This window comes from Pagrus major, chromosome 17, assembly GCF_040436345.1.
Source record: "Pagrus major chromosome 17, Pma_NU_1.0".
NCBI classification, from domain to species: domain Eukaryota; kingdom Metazoa; phylum Chordata; class Actinopteri; order Spariformes; family Sparidae; genus Pagrus; species Pagrus major.
Genome location: NC_133231.1, coordinates 11,374,482 through 11,397,958, shown reverse-complemented (window position 1 = coordinate 11,397,958; position 23,477 = coordinate 11,374,482). Strand labels below are relative to the sequence as shown.

The 23,477-nt window shown below is 39.6% G+C and overlaps 2 protein-coding genes across 6 annotated transcripts in view; one reads left to right on the top strand and one right to left on the bottom strand.

The window, feature by feature from the left end:
• Positions 1-12,655, top strand: part of adcy2a (adenylate cyclase 2a) — a 60,654-nt gene extending 47,999 nt beyond the window's left edge. Inside the window, exons 19-25 of the mRNA XM_073485788.1 lie at positions 4,361-4,445; positions 7,079-7,237; positions 8,303-8,449; positions 8,858-8,968; positions 9,094-9,208; positions 10,571-10,695; positions 12,173-12,655. Coding sequence (XP_073341889.1) covers positions 4,361-4,445; positions 7,079-7,237; positions 8,303-8,449; positions 8,858-8,968; positions 9,094-9,208; positions 10,571-10,695; positions 12,173-12,325 — 895 coding nt within the window. The 3' untranslated portion in view covers positions 12,326-12,655. The remainder of the gene's footprint in view (positions 1-4,360; positions 4,446-7,078; positions 7,238-8,302; positions 8,450-8,857; positions 8,969-9,093; positions 9,209-10,570; positions 10,696-12,172) is intronic.
• Positions 12,656-13,969: 1,314 nt separating this feature from the next.
• dnah5 (dynein, axonemal, heavy chain 5) overlaps positions 13,970-23,477 on the bottom strand; it is a 98,980-nt gene continuing 89,472 nt past the window's right edge. For all 5 annotated transcript variants that reach the window (XM_073485783.1, XM_073485784.1, XM_073485782.1 and 2 more), the window contains 5 exons: positions 20,852-21,067; positions 19,791-20,003; positions 18,561-18,713; positions 16,117-16,348; positions 13,970-14,672 (listed from right to left, as the gene is read on the bottom strand). In XM_073485783.1, coding sequence (XP_073341884.1) covers positions 14,521-14,672; positions 16,117-16,348; positions 18,561-18,713; positions 19,791-20,003; positions 20,852-21,067 — 966 coding nt within the window. In that variant the 3' untranslated portion in view covers positions 13,970-14,520. The remainder of the gene's footprint in view (positions 14,673-16,116; positions 16,349-18,560; positions 18,714-19,790; positions 20,004-20,851; positions 21,068-23,477) is intronic.

Genomic DNA, 23,477 nt, shown 5'->3' with positions numbered 1-23,477 from the left:
ACAGTCTTCTCTGTCACAGACAGCTTAGGAAATTAGCTGCTTAATAAGGATACACAGCATAATTTGGCAATAAGGAATGGAATAATTTCAGTTTCTTTGGGCCATTATAAGAGAGAATCTTTCCCACAGATATGTTGCACATTACATGCTGTGTAGAGACAAGTGAGACCAAGCAGTGACATATGCTTGATAGAAAGCAGTCCTTAGGGCCTACGTGACCAATGTGTTTTTTGTTTTGTCAGTTAATTTGACAGCGATGTACCATGGAGAGATAGACTGATGGAAAAACTCAATGGAAATAGGGAGCTTAATGAAACGATGTGTAAGGCTGGAACTCCGGGGCTTTCAAAGTTGAAAGTCCGTAGTATACTCATAGCTTTCACTACTGTAACAAATGCGTATTAACCCCCTACATTATGATAAAATATCCTGAGCTGGTAAGTATAGCTGTACTGACAGATATCCAAGAATAGAACAAAAGGTTACAGTGGTCTTTAAATAAAACGTGCAGAGAAAATTGATTCGATTACGATTCAAATGCAAAACTATTGGTGATACATATAAGTTTATGGCATCCTCAGTTATCTATATTATTGCACATGGCTACTTTTTTTATCATTAAATATTATATTATTAAATTCCCCTTTTATTCAGAAAGTCCTTCCAATTATTATAGACTAAAGCAGTCTACCAAATAAAAGCTGCATCTTTTCAATACATAAACATTACAAAAACAAAACATTTATCAATCTGTAGTGCCTTACACGTTTGTTGTAATCTACAATAGTAATTGTTTTCACATAGCAGCTTTAAGATAAGGAATTTATTGACTCTGCTCTCTGAGTTGGATGGCGAAGTTGACACAACTTCCTTGGATTCTTAGTGCTGTATCGTAGGCAACTGGACTTGTTTCAGTTTCTAGAAGACGTTTCACCGCTCATCCAAGAGGCTTCTTCGGTTCCAACAAACTGGATGAGAGCTGCAGGCTATTAAACTCTGTGTGGGAGTGTCCTTACAGAGTCGTTAAGGACATGTGTGCGCTCTGAGTTTCAAAGTTGTTAGGGCCACTTGAGGGCTGTTGACCCAACCAGCCTACATGTGGGTTGCTAGGGCTAGGTGAGCCCAGGTGTAAATGGTTGTTGAGCTGTCTGGGGAGGGAACTCAGTACGGCATTGTAGGTTGGTGGTAAGTAATGACGTAGGCCACCTCCTCTGTTCAAAGACGGATGTTCCAGTTTGACATAGACGGTTTGAAAGAGGAGTAAAAGAATCCATCTGTCTTCTCTGGCCAAGATGTTTACATTGTTGTCCTCAAAGGAATGATTTTTCTCCTTCAGATGTAAGTGGACAGTGTTATTTCACTCACCTTGTTGGCAAAATCCTGTGAATTTTTGATTTGGTGTTGAGTGTTACTGACCAAAGGAGCCAGGATACTGGCTACGTGCTTGGCTATGTTAAAAGTAACTGAGTTGATGCTGCTGATGATGGGTCTGAGTGGTGCTCCTTCCTTGTGTATTTTGGCCATAGATGCATGGGATAGTTTCTCCAGGGTACAGTCTGTAATATAATGGCCTGTCAATGGCTTTGTCCTTTCCCAGTTTTTGCAAATATTCTATAACCTGCAAGGGGTCCTTAACGGCTCTGTAAGGACACTCCCACACAGAGTTTAAAAACCTGCAACTCCCCTCCGTCTAGTGAGAAATGAAGAAGCCTCTTGGATGAGAGGTGAAATGTCTTCATAATTGCTCTAACAGTTATTATTTATGGCTGCAGACATGTAGCTTGAGGTAAAAATGATTAGTAATTGTTATGAGGCGGAAGTCCTGTTCAGCGTGGGTCTATTCCAGTGTGTGCTTCTCAACAAGGTCATAAAATCCTACATGTGCCCCGAGATGTCCATTTAAAAAAATACTCATTATCACTTATTATCACCCTCCCTCTGACATGCCACCTACATAACTAACGTCAGCTTAATGTCCGTCCCAAGCATGGTAGCAACATAACTTTATTGTCCAGCAATATCCAGTATATCCTGTACCACCTGAGTTTACTTGACTGTGTGCAAGCCTGGCATCCCTGTTGTCAGAATGAGACTTGAGAGATACTGCATGCTGTTACTGCATCCATAGTTCAGTTAACAGCTCCGAAAGCTAACGGCTCTCTGTGGTTTTGACATATAAGATAACTTTGTAGTTTCTTAGAATAACAACATAACAATGTATCTGTCATTATACAACAGAGGGTTACATAAAATAGATTTTGAAGTTACTTCAACACATATACACCAAGGAAATAGTTCTGTGGTGCAATTTTTAAATTGCAGTGAATGTAAGCCGCACCAACAAGATTGTGATGATAATATGGTCTGCATCTTCACATTGTTGGACATCAGGTAAACACTGTCCCTCAACTTTCATCATCAAGCGTTTTAGGAAACAGGTCTCTGTAAAGATGTGGGCACAGCAGTCTCACATTTCCTGTTGTTTGGCCAGTCCAATGTCTTCCGTTTAATTTTCCTCTGACCAGACACTAGCCAGATGCAGCCTCAAATTCAAGCTGGATTAGCATGGCTATTACCCTGGCTGGTCAGGTTGGCTGGTCATAAGATAGGTGGGCAGTGATTGTCTCAAAGTCTGCTGCTCTTAATCCAAAACCTGCGTCTTCTTTTCCAATGCTGATGAATATATTTTGGTCATAGATAATACATTCCATGCTTCAGCAATAAAGACGAAAAGTAACAGATTAAAAACAAAGGTGTCACAAAGTTTGAAGTAGCTCACACCTGCTGCATCTGCATGCACCGCTCACAAGGCGTAGTTGTCTGTGTTTAAAAAACTTAACTAACCTATCTCTATACTGGATACACAGAGGCAGTACTTTTTTTAATCGATCTCATTTGACATTGGGTAAGACAGCAGAAAATGATGTCTCCCAAAATATTGGATAGTTGCTTTTCTTCAAAATGTACTAATGGAAATTCTATTCTTCGGCTGCACAGCTCACAACAACTGAACAACTCTCGTCAAACTGAACAGCCAAGATGGACTGCAGTGATGATATCATAACAGACAAATCCTGGACTTGCTCCATAGATTTTCTGATTGATTGCTCCAAGTAATAGATTTAAGATCCCCAAAAGACCCTCTTGGAACATGCAGTGTCAATCACTAGTGTATTGTCAGTAGATAATCTCCAAAAAGTGTCTTTGGATGGTCAATGCATCCATTCAAGCCTAAATTGGCTGATTTCCAGCAGAGGAAGGAAATTGTCTTTTTGGTTATTGACTTTCCTGTCCAAAGCAATTTAAACAGCATAATGTGATTTTTAAGGAGTTATCTGCTAAACCAATAAATTTCACACAGCTTAGGTCAGCAGCAGTACAAAATGGGAAAGTGCTTTCGTCATTTCTGTCATTGAAAAACGCTTTGACTATTAAGTTTTCATGCTTTCCTGTTTGTATGCTTTCCATTTTGGATTTGCCTTTATGTGAAACTGTCCGCCCTCAGTCATTGCCATTGATTCTGCCCAAAGAATTGATTAGATAATGAACCAGGCAAGTGCAGAACTTGCAGACTGTTTTCTCAGTTGTCTGCTGAGCTCTGCCCTAGATAAGAGTGAAAGTCTATTAATATGCTAACTGTGCTTGCAGAAATTAGAATGCAACAGTCCTGTTCAAGTCTTAACACAGTCAGACCTTAAATGAGGACATCCAGACTTCACTGCTATGAAGGAAAAACAGTTTCGTTGTAGATAAAATAAAAAAAATAATAAATCCAAATATAGAAATAATAAAAATAAATGTTGTTATAAATTTTTTTTGTAACCTCACATATACAGTATATTTTGGGCTTTGAGTGTGTGTTGTTGCATGTATAGTACAATGCATAAACACACAATAGCTAGTAGTTTGATTGGTTGTCCTATTGTTTGGATTATGATGAGAAAAACATGGGAGTTTAAAGTGCTGAATGTTTGCCGATCGTAAACACTATCTGGATATTTTTTGCTTCTTGAAAAGTGTTCCTCCTGAATGCATTCCAGCAGAGAAGCTCAGCCACTGGGATGCACCTAGTAAACAAGCTCTTGTCACAGCAAAGCAGAAGTGACAATCTGAACCGAGTGACAGCTTGGAATGAAATGGTCTGCTAACCAATCATGTGGCACAGGTCACAGACTACTGATTGCAATCTGAATTTTTAATTAAATGTTCTGTCTCTCATCTCTTTGTCTTTTTCTTTGTAATCCCCTCGTTTTATCTATTTTTGCGTGTCACTCTTCTTTATCTCTGTCTTTATCTTTTTCTGTCTTCTCTATGTCTCTGCACACAAACACATCTTTCATTTTTTTCTCTGCCCTTCAAGACCAGGAGTTCTCAAAGATCTGAAGACTATGGGCTCTATCTCGCTCTTTATCTTCTTCATCACTCTGCTTGTGCTCGCCAGACAGGTAAGTCCACACTATAATAGTTTGAATGGCGTTATTGTCTGTCTTGTGCTAAGCTTTTAGATTATCACCGTTGCACCCTTTAGTCTTTTCACCATTTACTTGTTGCTTCATTACCTAATGTACCTTCTTGATTTCTCTCAGTTTGGACTGGCTATATTCCCATGTACTATGGTCTTTGTCACTGATAACTTGTCTGTTGGCCGGTGAAAGGTGTAGACTGCATTTGTGAGAAGCTCATGTTATATATAACATATATATAACATAACATATATATATATAACATAACATAGCATATATGCTTCATATCTCTCATATCCCTCAGTCACAAGGGATCACAACATGATTTCCATGGTGTCTTTAATCCTTGCATGATAAACACAGTTGTGTTAGATGTAATCCCCGGCCCTGGTCGAAGCAATGCAGCTGAGCATTGCACGCAGGTCAGTGGGATCATTGCCGAGCATTTTTCTTCTGTGCCACTCAAGCTAATTTAAGATATTTAATGTAAGCAAGGACTGAAACTAAATATTATTTATATTATTGATTAATCTGCTGATTATGTTCATGATTGTTTAGTCTATTAAATATCAAAGTTGTGAAAAATGCTCATCACAATTTCACAAAACCCAAAGTAACGTCTTCAAATTGCTTCTTTTAGTCCAACCAACAGTCAAAAACCCACAGTTTTGCTTGAAAAATTACTGAAACCATCAATCAGTTTATCAAAGTATTTGGGGAATTTGTTTTGATTGACTAATGATTAATCGACTAATCATTGCAGCTCTATCTCTCTATCTATACTATATATATTCCACTTTTTCCCTTTTGGGGAAGGGGGTGTGGCTGCTCCTATCCATCTCCTAGATGGAAATCAACGCTGCACAGCTGATAAACTCGGTAGAGCCAGCAAAGCTTTTCGGCTGCTGTGCCACACTGTACGAGAGCATCATGAGAGCAGTTTGCCTCCCTTCAGCCACTCTGGCCAATGATTTACATCAGTAAGTCTGAAGTTATGCAAGTGGAGATTTACTAGCTGGGAGATGCAGGGACCAGACACTGGTCATTCTGGAGAGCGATGCGCTTCTTACTTTGGCTATTTTGGGGTTATGCTACACTGCAGGGTACTTACTGTACTTGGGAGTGATCCAGAACTGAGGCACTACTTTGCTTCTGGAGCTACAGTACAGTCTTAGCCACCAACATCAACTGTATGTATTAAGAGTAACAGATACCTTAGATAACACAGGACACATTGGCCAGTCATACATGAAGTGAGTGACTGTGTGTGTGCACATGCTAACATATATACACATTTTATTTTTATGGTGTAGAACAGACTTGATAGCAGGGTTAGGTCTCAGCACTCTGTCAGACAGAGGAGACAAGGGCAGAGTCATATTTGTGTTTTATATGAGAGCTTATCATGAAATGGGATGCAGCTGATCCCCTGGGCCATGCTGTGTACCGAAATAACAGCATGGCTGCTACACACTTTTTTTCCTTGCCCTGCGGGGACTGAACTGTGTCCACAAAAAGCACACTGACTACATGAGTGGATGCACAGGTGAGAGCAAAAGCTTCACCTTTTACTACCCTGTGCTGCTGTAAAAAAATTTTTAAAAAATAAAAAAAAAAAATTGGATATTTCAAAGTGTGGTGACATTGCAGGGAGTCTTGTTTGTGATCACAGTACATTGGACATAGTGTCTGTTCTATGCATTATTTAGTGTGATTTCAATAGCTATAAAAGGGTTATTTTCAACAGCTGTTGACACACTATAAATTCCCATTGGGAGCTTCGGTTTCTCTGAATGCTTGAGGCTTACTGTCTCACAACAATGTGGCAAATGTGACAGTATGCTTCCTGTGTATTAAAAGTGCCACAAATCTAGACATAAATATTAAGCAGATTGAGTTTGAGTGGATAATAAATGTATTTGCAGAAGACAAATTACTGATGTCCCCAGATCAATGAAGGTGCCAGGTGCAGTGGTCTGTACAGCGAAAATAACAGATGCCATTTATTAATATCAGCCTAGTCTCTCACACACGCACACACACACCAGCCTTTTCTCTTTGTAACAAGTTATTATTTTTCTAATCACTTTTTTCTGCTGATCTGCTTCCATCAGACCATCTTTCAAACATGTTTCTCCTTGGTTGGCGCATCCTCTTTACCAAACCAGTTCATCGTGTACTGCTCAGGAACAGGCTTACAGTAAATAGTCATCATTGTAGAGCACCTGAATGCTTCATATGATACTGAACAAAATGAAATGTCACATCACAAATTGTACCCACAGTATTCTCACGAAAGAAAGTCATTCCTCACCTGTCCTGAAACATTTTCTCTGTCTCGCCTCACACTGTGTTCTTTGAAAAGTCTTGTTAAAGTAATGCTGGTAAAGCTCCATAAATCACTGTATTTCTGTCTTTTTCCTGGAAGTTGTGAGTTTCTCATAAATGTGACAAATTTGTGGCCCATTCTTTTCAATGTTACATTTTCTTTTCTGTCTTTAAGCCTCGCTGGAACCCACGCTTGTAGCTGTTTCTATTTCTTCTCTGTGACTTGATGGAAGCAAGCTGTACAGCTGTACCTTCAGTCTCTTCACCTCTGTGTCCTCTTGTAACAGAATGAATATTACTGTAGGTTAGACTTTCTGTGGAAGAACAAGTTCAAGAAGGAGTGTGAGGAGATCGAAACCATGGAGAACCTGAACCGGGTTCTGTTGGAAAACGTCCTTCCTGCACACGTTGCAGAACATTTCCTGGCACGTAACTGGAAGAACGAAGTGAGCATTAATTATCTTTTCTTTGCATTAGAGATATGATGATGGATCATGTAAGTTTTGTTTTGACCAACAGATGCATTGTGGTTTCAAAGAGCTGTTGCAGTATCAGTGGCTGTATGCCAACATCCATTACATGGATTCATTATCCCTGATGAGGCTTTGCAAAAAGCAGCTCATGCCAAAGATAACCTTAAGTCAATGCATTAGATCTAAAATATGTACATATTTTTTTATTTGCTGCTTATCATGTTAACTTTTAATCCACTTCAAAACCAGGATGGGTTTTGACATATGTTGGGTGTTTCAGTAAAGTTTTATGTTTAGGCAATCAGATGTAGAATCCAAGAGATGATGTAGAATATTATCTAAAACCAGAGTGTACAATAGAGTATTGAAGTTGTAAAAGGCACATGACAAAGTGCTAAAAAGTTATTAGCCATGGGAGATATTCAGGGCTCAAATTTAAGTAGTAATTTCTTCTGATCCTGGGTTTTTAAATGGAACTGGCACTTGTAATGTGGTATTAAAGTGATGAATTACCTTAATAATGACAAAACACTGGGAGAGACAGACTAGGTGAATTTGCTGACATGCCTGTGAGACTTTTCTCATTCATCATCCTAAAACATGTTATCTCCCCTGGGTGCTTCTCACAATGTGAACCGTGAGAAGTACAATTTTACAAATTAGGAAGTTTAGAGAACGTGGTATCATGGAGGTCACAGGAGTTTAAATGGCAGTGCTGCTTCAGCTGCAAGAACTCTGAATGAAGAGTCAGCAAATAATTCTATTCTTGCACTTAAACGAGATCAGGAGCAAGTTGCTGCACTTATGGATATTAGAGTAACTTTTATTTGGAATATGATGTGGGTGATTTGCCTACTTCAGTTTGTGTGTCTGGTTTATCACTTGTTAAATATACACTGAAAACTCTCATGTGATCATGATTATCTTGACATTATACATCAGAATCTTGTCATCCTGTTGTTTATCATGATTGTAACACTGTTGTACAGCTGTCCAAAGCTAACGTCTGTATTTTGTCTCCCACTTTTTGTCTTGCAGGATCTGTACCACCAGTCCTATGACCTGGTGTGTGTCATGTTCGCTTCCATCCCTGACTTTAAAGAGTTCTACACCGAATCTGACGTCAACAAAGAAGGATTGGAGTGTCTCAGGCTCCTCAATGAAATCATTGCTGATTTTGATGAGGTAAATAACCTTCATTATGGGGGTATGTCTGGTCTTTTTTTTTGATTTCGTTATATTGTGATGTGCCATACATGTTGTCTTTTCCTGGTTTTAAAGGCTGCATTACAGTAAAATGATGTTATTTACCAAACTGCTCTACTTGTTCCAAAACTTGTCTTTACCCACTTAGTCATTATATCCTCACATGATTATTTGTCAAAAATCACGACAGAGCCTGAAAGTATTGCAATGTTATTTTAAGACCATGTCACCCAGCCCTACTACAACCTCTTGTAATGGTGCGTGTAGTCTGAATCTTTCGATTGCAGGTAAAAGGGAGGAAAACAGCAATGCGTGTTACAAATTCATACATGTGTCTTGAACAATGACAACATGAGCTATAACTGTATCATTTGTTTGATTGTGTAGCTGCTGTCCAAACCTAAATTCAGCGGTGTGGAAAAAATCAAGACAATTGGCAGCACTTACATGGCTGCTACTGGGCTGAACGCATCACCTGGGCCTGAGTACACATCACAGGTGGGCTCATTGCGCACACACTGAAATCATACTTACTCATTTTTCAAGAGATTCTTTAGTGTCACTTCTCACAACTTTCAAATTGCATTTGACTTAAAATTCATATCTTCTTCACTGTTTCCCAGGAGCATGACAGGCAGTACATGCACATAGGGACCATGGTAGAGTTTGCTTTCGCCTTGGTGGGGAAGCTGGACGTTATCAACAAACACTCCTTCAATGACTTCAAACTCAGAGTTGGTGAGTTACACACAAAAGCTATGTTTGAAAGCAAAGTGCTGTGAGAGCGAGGTTTTTTTCTCACCCACAGTTCACCTGCATTTTGTCTTATTAGTTTGTGTGCTACTGATCACATTGTGTGAATGGAAAACATGACGTGCTCCAAGTATAATAGAATTCAGCAGCAGGGAGTTTGTTGTCATCTGTCAGACATCAAAATGCAGCAAATAACTGAGATGAAATATGAGAGCACAACAATATCCTTTATACTGGCTGTGAGTTGCAAACCCTTGCAGACTTGTATTGGCGGAAATCATATCTTATTATTTTCAACAACACAGCTGCAGTGTTGGTACTGTGGATACAGTATTTGAGGGTTTACTTAAAATAATTAGCTTGAATGCATTCTAACTGAATGCAAAATTGATAGCCTTTATGCATCCAAGATTTTTTTTTTAGAGCAGCAGTATACTGTGGCTGTAATTTCACTATGTTAGTAGGATCAGAGAGATGCTAAATGTCTAATGACAAGAAAACAGAACTCATGTTTGCAGCAGGACATAGGTATAGTCATGGCAACATAACAGCAGAGAGAGACTGGCTGAAGAGTAGAGGGGGAAATGAAGAGGAAAGGAGGCGGGCAGGTCCCAGCTCCCTGCATGTGGTGAGAGTCGGAGTTCAATACCTTCAACCTGTCTGCGAAAATCACAGCATGGGATGCTCCATTAACTCAGCAGTGAGCGTGTGTGCCACTGCACATCCCTGCTGTGTCCAGACGGGCCTAAAACGCTCCATCAGAGAGGGATACAAGTCCTCACCCACTGGGACCGGACAAAACCAGTGGCTGTGTGCCTGTGTGTGCTGCCTGTGCACATTTGTGTAAATTGCAATTTCCAGCAATCTGACTCTGACGCCAGAGTGGAGAGACGCACAGTGTCATGTCAGTTCTGTGAAAGGCTCCAGAGCCCCTTCAGCAGAGGTGCCGGGAGTGTAGGGGATTAAGAGTTCAGCTGCATTTAGCTTCCACTTCATCTCGTGTTCTGATGAAATCTTGTGAAAAACTGTGTTTATTCTCTCTTACTGAAGGAGCTGCACTCCGGCTGCACTCAATAATTAATCAGCAATATCAAAAATTGATTTTAATACATTTCCAACGAGATGATTCAAGTGTGACATCAGACATAGAAACAAATGACCACTTTTTGTAATGTGCGTGCAGTTTCCTGATATAGTTGCACCTTTATTCAAAAGAAATGTCTCTTCTGAACACATGTAGGCAAATGAATAGCAATGTTATTAAATATGTAATTTACTGTGCATCAAATACTCCTTTGTTCTGTGTATTGTAATTTCCCATTCAGATTGCTTGGTGTTCTTTGTCAGGTATTAACCACGGACCAGTCATAGCTGGAGTGATTGGAGCCCAGAAACCACAATATGATATCTGGGGGAACACAGTGAATGTAGCCAGCAGAATGGACAGCACTGGAGTCTTAGGAAAAATACAGGTAATGAAGACATTCTACGTTTTTCTTTTCTATATTGTATTTTCCTCTGTGCCACAGCTAAAGCTATTAATAACATCAATGAACCACACTGTTGAACTTGGAGATATTTTCCTTACCATTGTTTTAGTCTTTACTCAATCCTTTATACATGTACATCATCCTGCTATGGTTGATACTGACTAGTGTCTATTAATCCACAGCTGAAAACTGTTGATTTTTAGCAAACTATATATTTGGGATCTGTTTTGATGGTTGATGATGAAAGAGTGACGTTTTCAGAAGGAATGAAAGGACTGAGAGCAACAGATGAGATGGGGAAGTTTTGAAACGGACTGACACTAGAGCTGCAACGATTAATCCATTGGTTGTCACTATTTAATTAAACGCCAACTACTTTTGATTATCGATTTATTAATAATTTCCGGACAATTTAAACCCCAAACAACAAATCAATAAATCAAATGAAAATAAATAATTGCAGCCCCAAGTGACAGATTGTTGGTTTGGTTAGGTTTTTTTCCCATGTGGGATTTGATGGAAATAACTAAAATATAGAATAACTCAATGATTTTCTGTGTTGCATTCAAGAACAAACCAGCTTTAGAAGTCTCTCATTGTCTGTATTTCTTCATGACATTGTGGTTGAAGTTGGTGGTTACAGCAGCACTGCCACCATTTCATATGTATGGACTTTAAATGTCAGAACAGATGCTTCAAAGATAAAACAAACTCTTCCTCCATCTGCTATATGACAGCAAAAATATTACATCACCTCAACATGTCTAAATCTTACTTCGCACCCTGCCTGAACACAGATAAGATATAATGGTGTTTCACCTGCACAGCAAGTGGCTGTGGGAATCACTGAGTCTTCAGAGGGCTGTAATACACTTCACAGCCTGCACACATTTGATAGAGCCATCTGCCTTCAATTGTATTCCAAGATTGGCTGTTGATATTTAAGATATGCAGAGTTATTCCAAGGTATCATACTGACGTTTCCGAAATTTAAAACCCACCGAGGACATTTTCATTTTGTGTTGTCTATGCAAACAGCTTGTACGTCTGCTGTTCTGTACAGTTAAAGCTGTGATGATTGCTGTGGCCCTTTTCTTTTACAATCTTTGATGGTTGTGTAAGAAAATACAGTCGAGGCACCTGTGACTGCAGCTCTACATGACACATATTTTTGTAATCTTGTGGGAAATTAATGCAAATGGTAAGTGGACTTAAAGTTCTAATGCAAGACTTTATATCCACGTTAAATCCTGATTTCTGTCCGTTAAATAAAAGGTCTGGTGATGCAGAGCAGCATGCCGACAACACAAGCAAGTTATTTATGAGTTAATGGTCAGCAGATTTTCCTCTGCTCCTGGAAATGTATTTTTCTGGAGAGCTGAAGATTTTGCCAGCAGGAATTTAATTCAGTCGTGTAAGATAAGCAAAATAGACGTAACCCATCTGCTTCTCCCTGTAGGTGACGGAGGAGACGAGTCGCATCCTTCTCACCCTGGGCTACGTGTGCTCTTGTAGAGGCATCATCAACGTTAAGGGCAAAGGAGATCTCAAGACCTACTTTGTGCACACAGAGATGACCCGCTCACTGTCCCAAGGGAATGTAATGCCATAAGACTGGTTCAGAATATGCTGAATTCAAACAGGCACAAAGAACAGACGTTCAGTGTGTATGGAGGACATTTGATCTCGTCAGTGCTGTTGTAACAGAAATGAAGTGTGAGGCACGAAGGAATTGGATCTGGTTTTAATGTTGCATTGCAAGCTACCTATGCCACAGCTGTAGTATACATTTTGTCACTTATGTAACTGTAAGTGTAGCATGTACAGCAAGTAGGCAATAACCCCTCAAATGTATTGTAATATGAATGTTGGATCCAGAACAGCCACAGTGGCACATGTCCATTCAGAGAGAACAATCTGAAGTTTAAATTAGTATTGTGACTCTGTTTTGGGAGGCATCGTCATAAAAGCCTCTGTTTCAACCAACAGCATCTATATTTTGTTCACTTTACTGGACTCAGTACATCATTTGATGTATACTACGAAGTAGAGAAACAAAGAGTGGCAACATTTTTACATCAAGGCCTCTTGAAGAGCATCTTAATGCCAGGAATTTCAGAGTGAACAATGGTAATACAAGATAAAAGACATGCTGGTGTTGTGAATACAAGGACATTTATGTGCCCCAAACTTTTACAAAGTGATAATGGAAGGAAGATCTGATGACAGAACACATTTTACAAGGGAAAACTGCATGAGCAGACACAAAACACAGCCAGCCAACAAGGAGACACAAATATGTGTATATAACTCCATCAACCGTGTTAGAAGCACGAAATCTTGGATGTATTTGACAGATGGTCCAGATATGGAAAAGTTTAAAAAGCAAATATGAATATATTGTGATATTCATGCAGGGCCAAGTTTCCCACAAATATCTTTGCACTTTAATCATCTTTTCCTTATTGACTGATTAGACTAAACTAAACGTCTTCATGGCATAGGTCAGATTTGTCAGTACCTGCCAAAAATGAGGTGTTTGATTCTGCTTAGACAAAGAAAATCAGATCTGAGCCGTACAGCTTCAAAAGTCAGGGTTGAGTAAAATTACAGGAAAACAAAAGGATAAAGATGATTTCAGTGTGACGATTTTAATTTGGGAAACCCGAATCTGGTCTGTGTACAGGGTAGCTCTAGATTGCCTATGAAATGATGGTTTTGTAACAAAAGAAAATATTACCAAAAAAGTGTTTTGATGTTTTGATGCCATTGTTTTTTGTAAAAACTTCATTAAAATTTCTATGTATTTCAGTTCTATGGAATGTTCTTATTCTTTAAAAATGACCCGCTCAACACATTCACATGACAGGAATATGCTGTGACATGCACTTGATTTACATTTAAAGGCAGGGTGATGAAAACATCTGAATACATCTCTCTGTTACATCATAGTGATGAGAAAAGTTGATGACATTAATCCCAACTAGAATAAGTCGTCTTTGGTTTTTTCCCTCTAGAACGTAGCACATCGTCCATCTGCTTACCAGGGGCATTACACAATGTCATACAATATGTCTAGACTTATCAGGGCTGAAGTTGAATCATTCAGTGAAGCAGTACAGTTTGAGTCATGTCTGCTTTACCCTGCTGTTTTCAGAGGTGTACTCTAGATGATTAAAGACTCAGCTACTTGCATACAAATAGAAAGTTCTTATGAACATTTTTGCTTTCATCTGTATGACATAATTTGAGTAAAAATTAATTTCATCTTCATCGTGATCTAAAAATGTATTTTCTTTCACAGTTCAGCCACAGCAGGCTGAAGACCAAACTCCAAAAATACTGAAATTATACCAAAAAAATCAGAGGGATTCATACATGTATATCTGACCTTCAGTCTTTACACTACAGCCATCTTTGTTCACTTTGACCTGAAGTGAAATGATGTTTCACACTTGGTAAATTCTGTGTTGACTGAAATAAATACATTTGACCTCAAGTGTTATCATTTGTAGATGACAATTGTCTTTCTATCACTTTACACTAGACTGAGTGACTCTAAGGTATTGTTGTTATTGTTGTTTAACGTTCTACATGGTCCTTCCAAGACAAAAAAGACAGACACACCGATGTTCCCATTTTTTGGTACTGGCTGTTTTACCACAAGTTCCCATGTTGCGGAAGAGAGAAAAAGTGGTAGCCATGGTAACATCATGCATACTCTATTACATTGAGCATGTGACTGATGTGAAGTTAAGAATAGCTGAGCTCCTACCAGATGTGTGTCATTTTCTCAGCATTAAGCGATCATTTGACGTCACAGAGGAGAGCCACGCCCCGTAGGATCCAGTATTCTGGAGAAAGTGATGTCTTCAGGTCTACAGCTGCGATGTAATTTATGTCGGTCCTAACTGGCTTCTTGTAGATTGGACAGTAGTAGAGGCGGGAATCCTTCACACCTGCAACACAGAAAAATCATAAATGTCACTTGACAGCAGAGGTGTGCACTCGAGTCAGTGTGACTTGGACTTCAGTCGACTGGAGTCACTTTTGATGACTTGCAACTTGACTTGGAGGTTAAAGTGAATTGGCATTTGTTTGATTACAATTATTTCACTGAACATATATCATTATAATTCAAATCATATTCATTGTCATACTTTTTTAAACAGGGTGGATTAATTGGTCAAGAATATAATTATTGGTCTTTTCTCGTCATAAGGACCGGGTACTGCAAGTAAGACTGTAGAATCTTGAGGGAGGTGACTTGTCTTGATTTGACTTGGCCAAGAAAAAATAACTTGAGACTTGAAACAAATAACCTGATTCCCATGTCTGCTTGACAGGCACTGAAAACTAGTAGAAAACAGAGCAGCAGCTGGCAAAATTGTCTCAATCATTAAATTAAATATTTAAATCTGTGCAAGTTGCCACTGGGACACCCAGCCGAGTTTAACTAAACATCTGTTTCTGATGAAGTCAAAGTCTCAAATCAGGAAAATTGTAGTAGCAGAATGTGGTTATTACCCACAACTCTCTCAGCACCACCTTACTTACTGTGGCTTTTAGACAGCTTGGTAGCTGCTAAGATGTTAGGCTGTCTCACTAGGAGTGCTACTTGAGTGTCCTTCAACAGCCCCCCCGTCAGCACAAAAACCAACAATCCTTTTCATGAGCAAACAAACAGCCCGAATCGAGTCTGCCTTCAGAGAGCATACACAGAGAAGAGACTCATCATGTTTGAAGGGACATAGAGGGGTTTTCTAGACTCTCACATGCACCCACACACCCACACGTGCAAGTCACACATAGTCATAGATGCTCTTCCAACCACACGTCTATAGCAGCATCCCTCCATCAGTGTCAGTGCGCGCGCACACACACACACACACACACACACACACACACAAATAAACATACACTTGCACCCAGAAGGCAGCCTTCTTGTGTGAAAAGCTGGGAGGGGACATGGTGTAAACAAACCGCATTACGCGTATCATTGGATCATTAATTCATTTCCCAGGCAGCCTTGCTCGCAGGCGTCCACCGGGGCCTGTCTCTCTGCTGCCCGCCAGAATATAGTCTGGTTTTACCCAGAAGAAACACTGTGCCAGATACGGCTGCTAATCTGTTCCCAGACAAAATAAATAGCACTTGGTCTGCTTGACATTTAAATGTTACATCCATCTGTTCTGAGTGACTGTGTGGGATGCAAATGTTGAGGAGGAGAGAAGATTGAGACTGGAAAAACTGATCCTGATAAGAAAAGACGGGATTAAAGCGTTTTTAATCAGACACATCATTAAAATCTACTTTGTTAATTTTTTTTGTGACCTTTTAAATAAGAATTTAAACCTCAGGAAGCCTTCCTCCATCTGACTCATCTCAAACATGAATGCTCACCATTATTCTCAGCATACATCCTGATCACAGGCATCATCTCAAAGAGGACTTTGGGCTTGGAGTCGATGAGTTTGCAGCTGCGGCGGTCCCAGCCCGCTCCTTCCAGATAGAGGCCGTAGACGTACACTCCCTCAGCAGGGGGCTGGGTGATGTCGTCCTTCATCCACCTGGTCACCTCATTGCACAGCACCATGCGGTCCAGTGCCCAGCCCTTGTTGGCCCGAGTGATCTCCTACAAGTGCAGGGAAAAATCCGATTATTTTGCAAATGTTTCCCCACGAAAAATCTATTTGATGACAGGACTGTAATAGAGGTACAATAAAAAAGCACTGTGTAGGGCTGTGAAGTGCACTCCATCGATGGCATCGTTTTGTAGGATGCTGTGCTGACAGAAAGACAATAAATCCAATATGAGCAAAGAGTGAGAGCAGAGTGCACAATAAATAAATGAAATGTGAGTATTGTTTCCCCCATGTCATTTTGTGCCAATTTTGAAAGAGGAAAAAAAACCTTATTGGTTCAAATTGAGCAGATAGGGACTAATAATAACAGATGACAAGGACAGACACGTGATGAGAGTCAATGGTCCAACAAAAGCTGCAGTGTCTCTTTGAGCAGGCAGAAAAATGACGACTAAATCCCTGTTCAGTAAAATACAGACATCTGCATCCACAGTATTTTGTGTCCCTGAGCATGCAACAGGGATTGTTCCACAGAGTGGAATAAATAAAACTAGAAGGCAGCAGGATGTGCAAACCTGACACCAATGCTAAATGATTTCCTGTTCCTGCTACTACTTAAATTGCAAAGTAAATTGATTCACTGGCCCTGAAAAGATACCTCAGCCCACAGGTCTCTATCTCAGCTCATTTCATTTCTTTAAAGGATAACCAGACGCCAGATTTGGATCAACACCAAATTCAGTACAAATATTCAGTGACTCAGGGCCACCAGTCACCAAGGAAATGGAAAGGTTTAAGAGCTAAACAAAAAAAAAAAGACAAACATATAAATAGTATATAACTTCCTTGGTGAAGGCAGTAGCAGACATGCACAAGACAGTTACTTATTGAAACTGCAAGGTGTTAATAAATACTGAAGACACTGAAACACTGAAATAGATGTTGTAGGTCTCATGATAAAAGCAAGGCCTCCCTAATAAGATGGAAGTCTAACTGCCCTATAGGAGAGACAGTACAAACACAGTGAAGTGCAAATATATTAAAGTAAATATACACATCTGTCATGTGCAAAATATATTGAATTCCTGTTGCGTTAGCTACAAGTTTATGTTTTTAACTTACTTGGTTTAGTTTATTATCAGTTCATCCTAATTTTTAATACAAATAGTGATATTTTGACCTTTAGACTTTGTATACTACTATGAGGGATGTATGCTATAAAAACTGAAAACTAAAAGAGATCAATTAAATATATTTACTTTTTAGGTAAAATATAATTTCAATGTAATTTAAAACAATATAACTTTAAATATACTCATCAATTAAGTATATTAATTTTTAAATAAAGTATAAACACATGAACATTCAATGCAATGTAACGTTTCCTATAAAACTTACAGATGGGCGTGGTGATGATAATAAATGATGGAACTGCAAGACACTAAAATTACCTCACAATTGAATTAAATTAGTTTTAATTGCAATAAATCAATTTTAATGACACAATATTTTATTTTAAAATTAAGTTAATTTAGTTGAGTAAAATTTTCATATTACAAGTTACATTGCATTTCACTCCCATGAAATTATATCTTATTTATAAATCAAATATTTTTTACTGATCTTTTACCTGTGTGATCTGTAAAGTCTTTGTTTTGCCTTTGGATATGAAATGTGCTGTGATGAATGTACCTTGCCTTGCATAAGAAGACTCAGATGTGTTTTGTAACACAGTGTTGTAGTTCACAGTCAGTAATGTCCTGTTGTAACACAGGCAGCTCAGAAAAACACTTCAGTTGGAAAAAACTGAGAGAAAATGCAAATGTGCTATCTGAGCCTCAAGTTAAAAGAAAATTACAGTATAAATATATTATAACACATAAATTGTTAATTACACAGTGCTTGCTCTGAAATGGATATTAATATCATCCAACTTTCAATAGCTTTTCACTAATCTAGATGTATCTCTGGATTTTCTAAAATTTAATAAAGATAGCTAATTATAATAAAGAATAATGAGCCCTGACCACAGGGACATGACTTCAGATCTGGATCAAGTAGGGTTAAACATTCAGATTACATCCCTGTGTAGTTTTCATTCCCCCCACATTAATATAAACTGGAATTCATTAGAAAACAAAGAGAAATGTGTGTGTGCTTGAGTGTGTGAATGTGGCTGTGTGCCTGCTCGTCCCTCTGCGTGCCATCTGGTCTCCTCCCCGGCGGTGGCTAAGCAGGTAGGTAGCCTGATGCTGTGTGTACCTGTCTCATGGCTGTCAGGAAGCCCTGCGGGTTGAAGAAGCCTGTCATCCAGAAGCAGTTGGGCCGCCCTTCAAAGATCCAAGCCTGGAACTGCCGGTTCCGCTCAAGCAGCTCTGTGAACCAGAACCCCAGGGTGCTGGAGGCCCACGACGCCTGAAAAACAAAGGCAAATAACAACATGAACAAAACATGACAAAGAAACACAAAAAACTGCCATCCTGATGGATCAGAGGAGAAGACCACAGGGAGAAATCAAATATGGGTTATGAATCACCACATGCCAAGAGAAAGAACAAATTCAAAATGATGGAATAAAGAAAGATTAAAATACTGCGAAACACAGCAGAGAGGAGGTAAACGGGCCAAAAGCAGATTGCACTGCAGGTAGAAAAACACTGAATCTGAGCCAGGAAGCCATTCAAGTCCAAATTATTGTAATGATGTAGTGTTTGTGAGAGCACGGCTTGAATGCCAACAGCATGATTCCAACATAAGATATGAGAGAAGTCATGCTCCTTCGTTGCCCTCTCTTCCTCCCCCTCTCCCTATTAATATTCCAGCAATTTCATTGACTAAGTTTGTTGGAAGAAATGACGTTTTCATTCATCACAGAAATGGTTTTTTGTTCTGTGGGTAAAATTTTAAAATAAAGTACATAAATAAAAAGGTAAGGTGCATTAGTGTGGGCTAAACAAGACTAATGATGACAAGCTCCCTTTTTAGCGAGAAAGACATATCTGATGTTATTGGAAACAAGCGAGTGAATCTTTGATTTACTTATGGACAAGAAATAACATTAGATAAATTACACCTGCATAGTAATAAAGAAACCTCTGAGATATTAATTTGTGCTTCAAGGCTCCCTAAAGAGGTTCGTTAGCATTCATCATTGAAAACAACAGACATTAATACCTTTAAGAGAAATAAATATCAGTCAGATCCTACTGCAAAAGCTCATTTTTCTGTTCATGAAGCAGGAAAAAAATTTAATTGCTGACTAAAAAGCTAACAAAATGACAGAAGCAAATGAATAAAAGACTTTTCACTTATGGTCAGTGCAGGTGCTGCTGAGAGAGGGACAGGAAATGAAGAAAGTCATCTTCTTCTCCTTGATGTGTTTGAAGCCAAAGAATTTTGAGTTCACAAGTGAACTGCTCTGAGTAATATCACATTAATGGAACAGTGAGTTCAGTTTCAAATGTTTAACTTGAGATAATTCCCCCTACTGACCTTCTTCCAGCGTGCAGGAATGCGTGCATCGTACATGCAGTCCAGGGCGTCACGCAGATTCTCGCTCATGATGATGGTTCCGTCGATAGCCAGCTTGAGGTCTGTCAAGGTGTTTCGGACCAGAACTATGACCCTCCGCATCCGATCGATCTCCTGACGCAGGAAGATGTTCATGGGCTGGAAAGGACCCATTTTCTGGAGGCGCTCTCTCACCTGGTTACATTTCATTAAATCAAGAACATAAAACTTTAATGAATCTTCTGAAGAATTTATGATATGTGGAGTAAAGATGCAGGAACACACACACAGACTTGGTGGAGGTGGAAATGTAGTATACCTCCTCTTTATACAACCTTAAAATACATTTTTATGTCCATTTTTGAAGTGTTGCATTAGCTTTTCTTTCTTATCTTATATGTACAATGTGTTCACACACTTCAGGTACAAACTGAGCGCAGGATGTGAGGTTTCTATAGTTACTACTACTTGTAAGGAACAGAAAAGAACACAAGTCTTTAAATAGAATGTTGACCTGAACTCTGTACAGTTATACAATACTTTTAATATTTTTTGTTTACTGCTTTAATATACAGACAGAGACAGCAGGCAGATCGATGGAAGTGAAAGACGTAGGGTGTGACGTGCAGTGACGGCTTTCATGACGAGCTTTGCTCCTTGCCTCAGAAAAGTCACATTCTCACCTCACTGTCTGTTAAGTGACATAAAAGGAGAGAAAGCCCAAAATAAAACAGAACTATCAAGATCCAGCTACATTCACACCCCTGCTCTATTTCTAGTCCTCTTTTCTCTCCGTCTATCACCCGCTCAAGCACTAACACACACAACCCTCCATCACCTCACCGACACACATCCCACCGCTGACTGTACCACATTGCACATGTTGCTTCACGCACCTCAGGCTGTTCACCACACACACACACACACACACACACACACACACACACACACACACACACACACACACACACACACACACACACACACACACACACACACACACACACACACACACACACACACACACACACACACACACTTACTTCGAAAGGTACGTAGTCTGGAGGCAGTTTCTCCAACATGTCATCAGCCAGCCTGGACACCACAGCCTCTCTGGTTTCCCCTCCGCCTGACGAGCTGTCTTTAGGCTGGATGCTGAGGATGGTGTCCAGTACGTCCTTAGCCAGCTTACTCTGGTAAGTTATGTCTGCGTTTGGGTGGAGACCAAACACCTCTGGAGTGTCGTAGGCTGGCAGACCCTGTGAGAGAAAGACAACAACAGTTATTGAACCAGAGGTCCCTTTGGTTCACAGAGCATTCACAAAAATATTTTCAGTAAGAAATAGCTCAGAAGCATTTCCTCTACTCTCACAACAAGAGCCGTGAGAGTGCTTCAGTGCCCTGCGGACAAGCTAACCAAATCAAACTGAGCTGGCAGAAACAGGCTGACAAGTGGAACAGTTTCCAACAAGAAATAGATTTTTATGTGCTGACTTTTTTTTTGCTCAGTTTCAAACACCTATTTCCCTGCACTGCAGTTTTTGTCACTGCTAAGATACTGTTGGGTAAAGTGTAGACAGCCAAGTGTCTCCTCTGAAACTCAGTATCACCAGCTGCTTCTTTTCACCTCCAGTGAAGAGCTTTGCTGTGAGTGTGTCAACGGTTCCCAACATCCTTCTGCTGGTAACAGAGCTCCCATCTCTATGGTTACAGGTAAGTAAGTCACCTATGTTGCCATTTGTTTAGAGTGGACAGGCAAGACTTGTTGTGCTCTAACAGGAAAATCTGCATTGTGAATTCTTACCATCAATGAGAACATGCAGACTTGAATGCACATAAATACTGGCTGCCCCAATTACTTGGGGATCTTTGTTGGATCTCTCTCTGTCCCTTTTTCTGTCAAATCTCTCAAATACAGCAAACAATTACATATTACAAAGAATTCACCTAATGACCTTGTGCTCCTTGAAAGGAGCTCTGTAACAGTCAATACTCATTTTCCAGCTGTTCTTTTAGTATAAATAACGTGAAAGTATGCCCTCACTGATATCATTAGTAATTATTTCTTTATAAGGTCAGGAGGCTTAAAGAAACCCATGGAGAAAAAAAAACTGAATAGAAATAATATAAAAGGCCTCAGCAATATGGGTTATTCATACTGAATGACTACTGACATAATAGGGGTTGTACAGCTGTCATTGATAACATTTTAATTGGAAGAAAAAAATCTAGGTTTCTGGATTAAAATCAGGACCAAAGCTTTTTAATAAGAATATTTGAATTTCAAAAGTAAGCCATGAAGTGAGCTGAACATCTGCCTTTCAGAGGGTGCACACAGGGTTAAAATTGTGTTACTTTAATTGGTTCAAAGACATCTTGCAGTTAGTGTCTGGGACCATCTGTGACTGCAGTGTGACTAATGAGGTTCTTTACAAAACTGCAAAATTCAAGCATACTTTTGTAATGGCGGCACAAACCTTTATTATGATCAATAATGTCATGTGAGAAAAGGCACACAAAAACAAAGATAGATCCAATACTGTATGTTGTACGGCTTTAACACATCAAGTATGGTGTAATGGTGTGAAACTGCACTTAGCACATGAGCGTGACGAAAGAAAATTCTTCTTATCCACGTGTTTTTCTTGCTGGCTGCACCAGTCCCTTTTGTTGAAATATTATCAGAGTTATTCAGTTCTTGTTTTTTGTTGATGGAGAACTACTCAGCGTTTCCATTGGGCAAAGAAAGACACTTGTGATTGATGTTGTTATCGGCGAATTTATCCCTCAAACATCCATCACACTGTGCATTCAAATGAAGTCAAACATCAGGAGAGAGCCTGGCTAATGCACAGAGAAAAATGGGAGGTGTTGAAGAGAGAGTCACACTGGGTACTGGACAGAAAAGCCTTTGTCCCTTGCTGTGGACGTTTATTTCCTCTCAGGGAATCTTAGCTTTGTTCCTGTCGGTCTGCATTGAATACAAATACACAGACGCATGGACACACCACGCTCTGTTGCATGTTTTGTCTATGTAGTTAAAGCTTCAACATGTGTGTTTGTGTGTACAGAGAATAAGTGTGTTTGAATGTTTTTGCTCTGTTCGTTTATGCGTGCTTGTGCTTGTGTGTGTGTGTGTGTTCTCCAAGGCTGTGTTTGTCATTCTCTATTTGAGAGGCGGTGCAGAGGAATAAGCGTGCTGAGCCTGGCAGCCCTGAGCATCCATCATAATGAAACTAGCTTTAATGAAACTAGCTCAGGAACTGCCCCCAGACACACACACACACACACACACACACACACACACACACACACACACACACACACACACACACACACACACACACACACACACACACACACACACACACACACACACACACACACACACACACACACACACACACACACACGCACACGCGCGCACGCATAGCACAAGTACACACAAACCCACCAACACACAAGCACACCAATAAATCATGCATAATCCATAATAAAATGAACATGCTTGTATTTTATCTAAAATCACACATGGCAGCCTGTTTATGGATGTGACAAGAGCGCAGTGTGTCAGCATCGTGCAGAAACCTCGTGTTGTCAAAGATGTTCATTTCACTGTTGTCAGTGATGTCACCGAAGGCTGACAGCATAGGAAAAAAACTCAGCAAC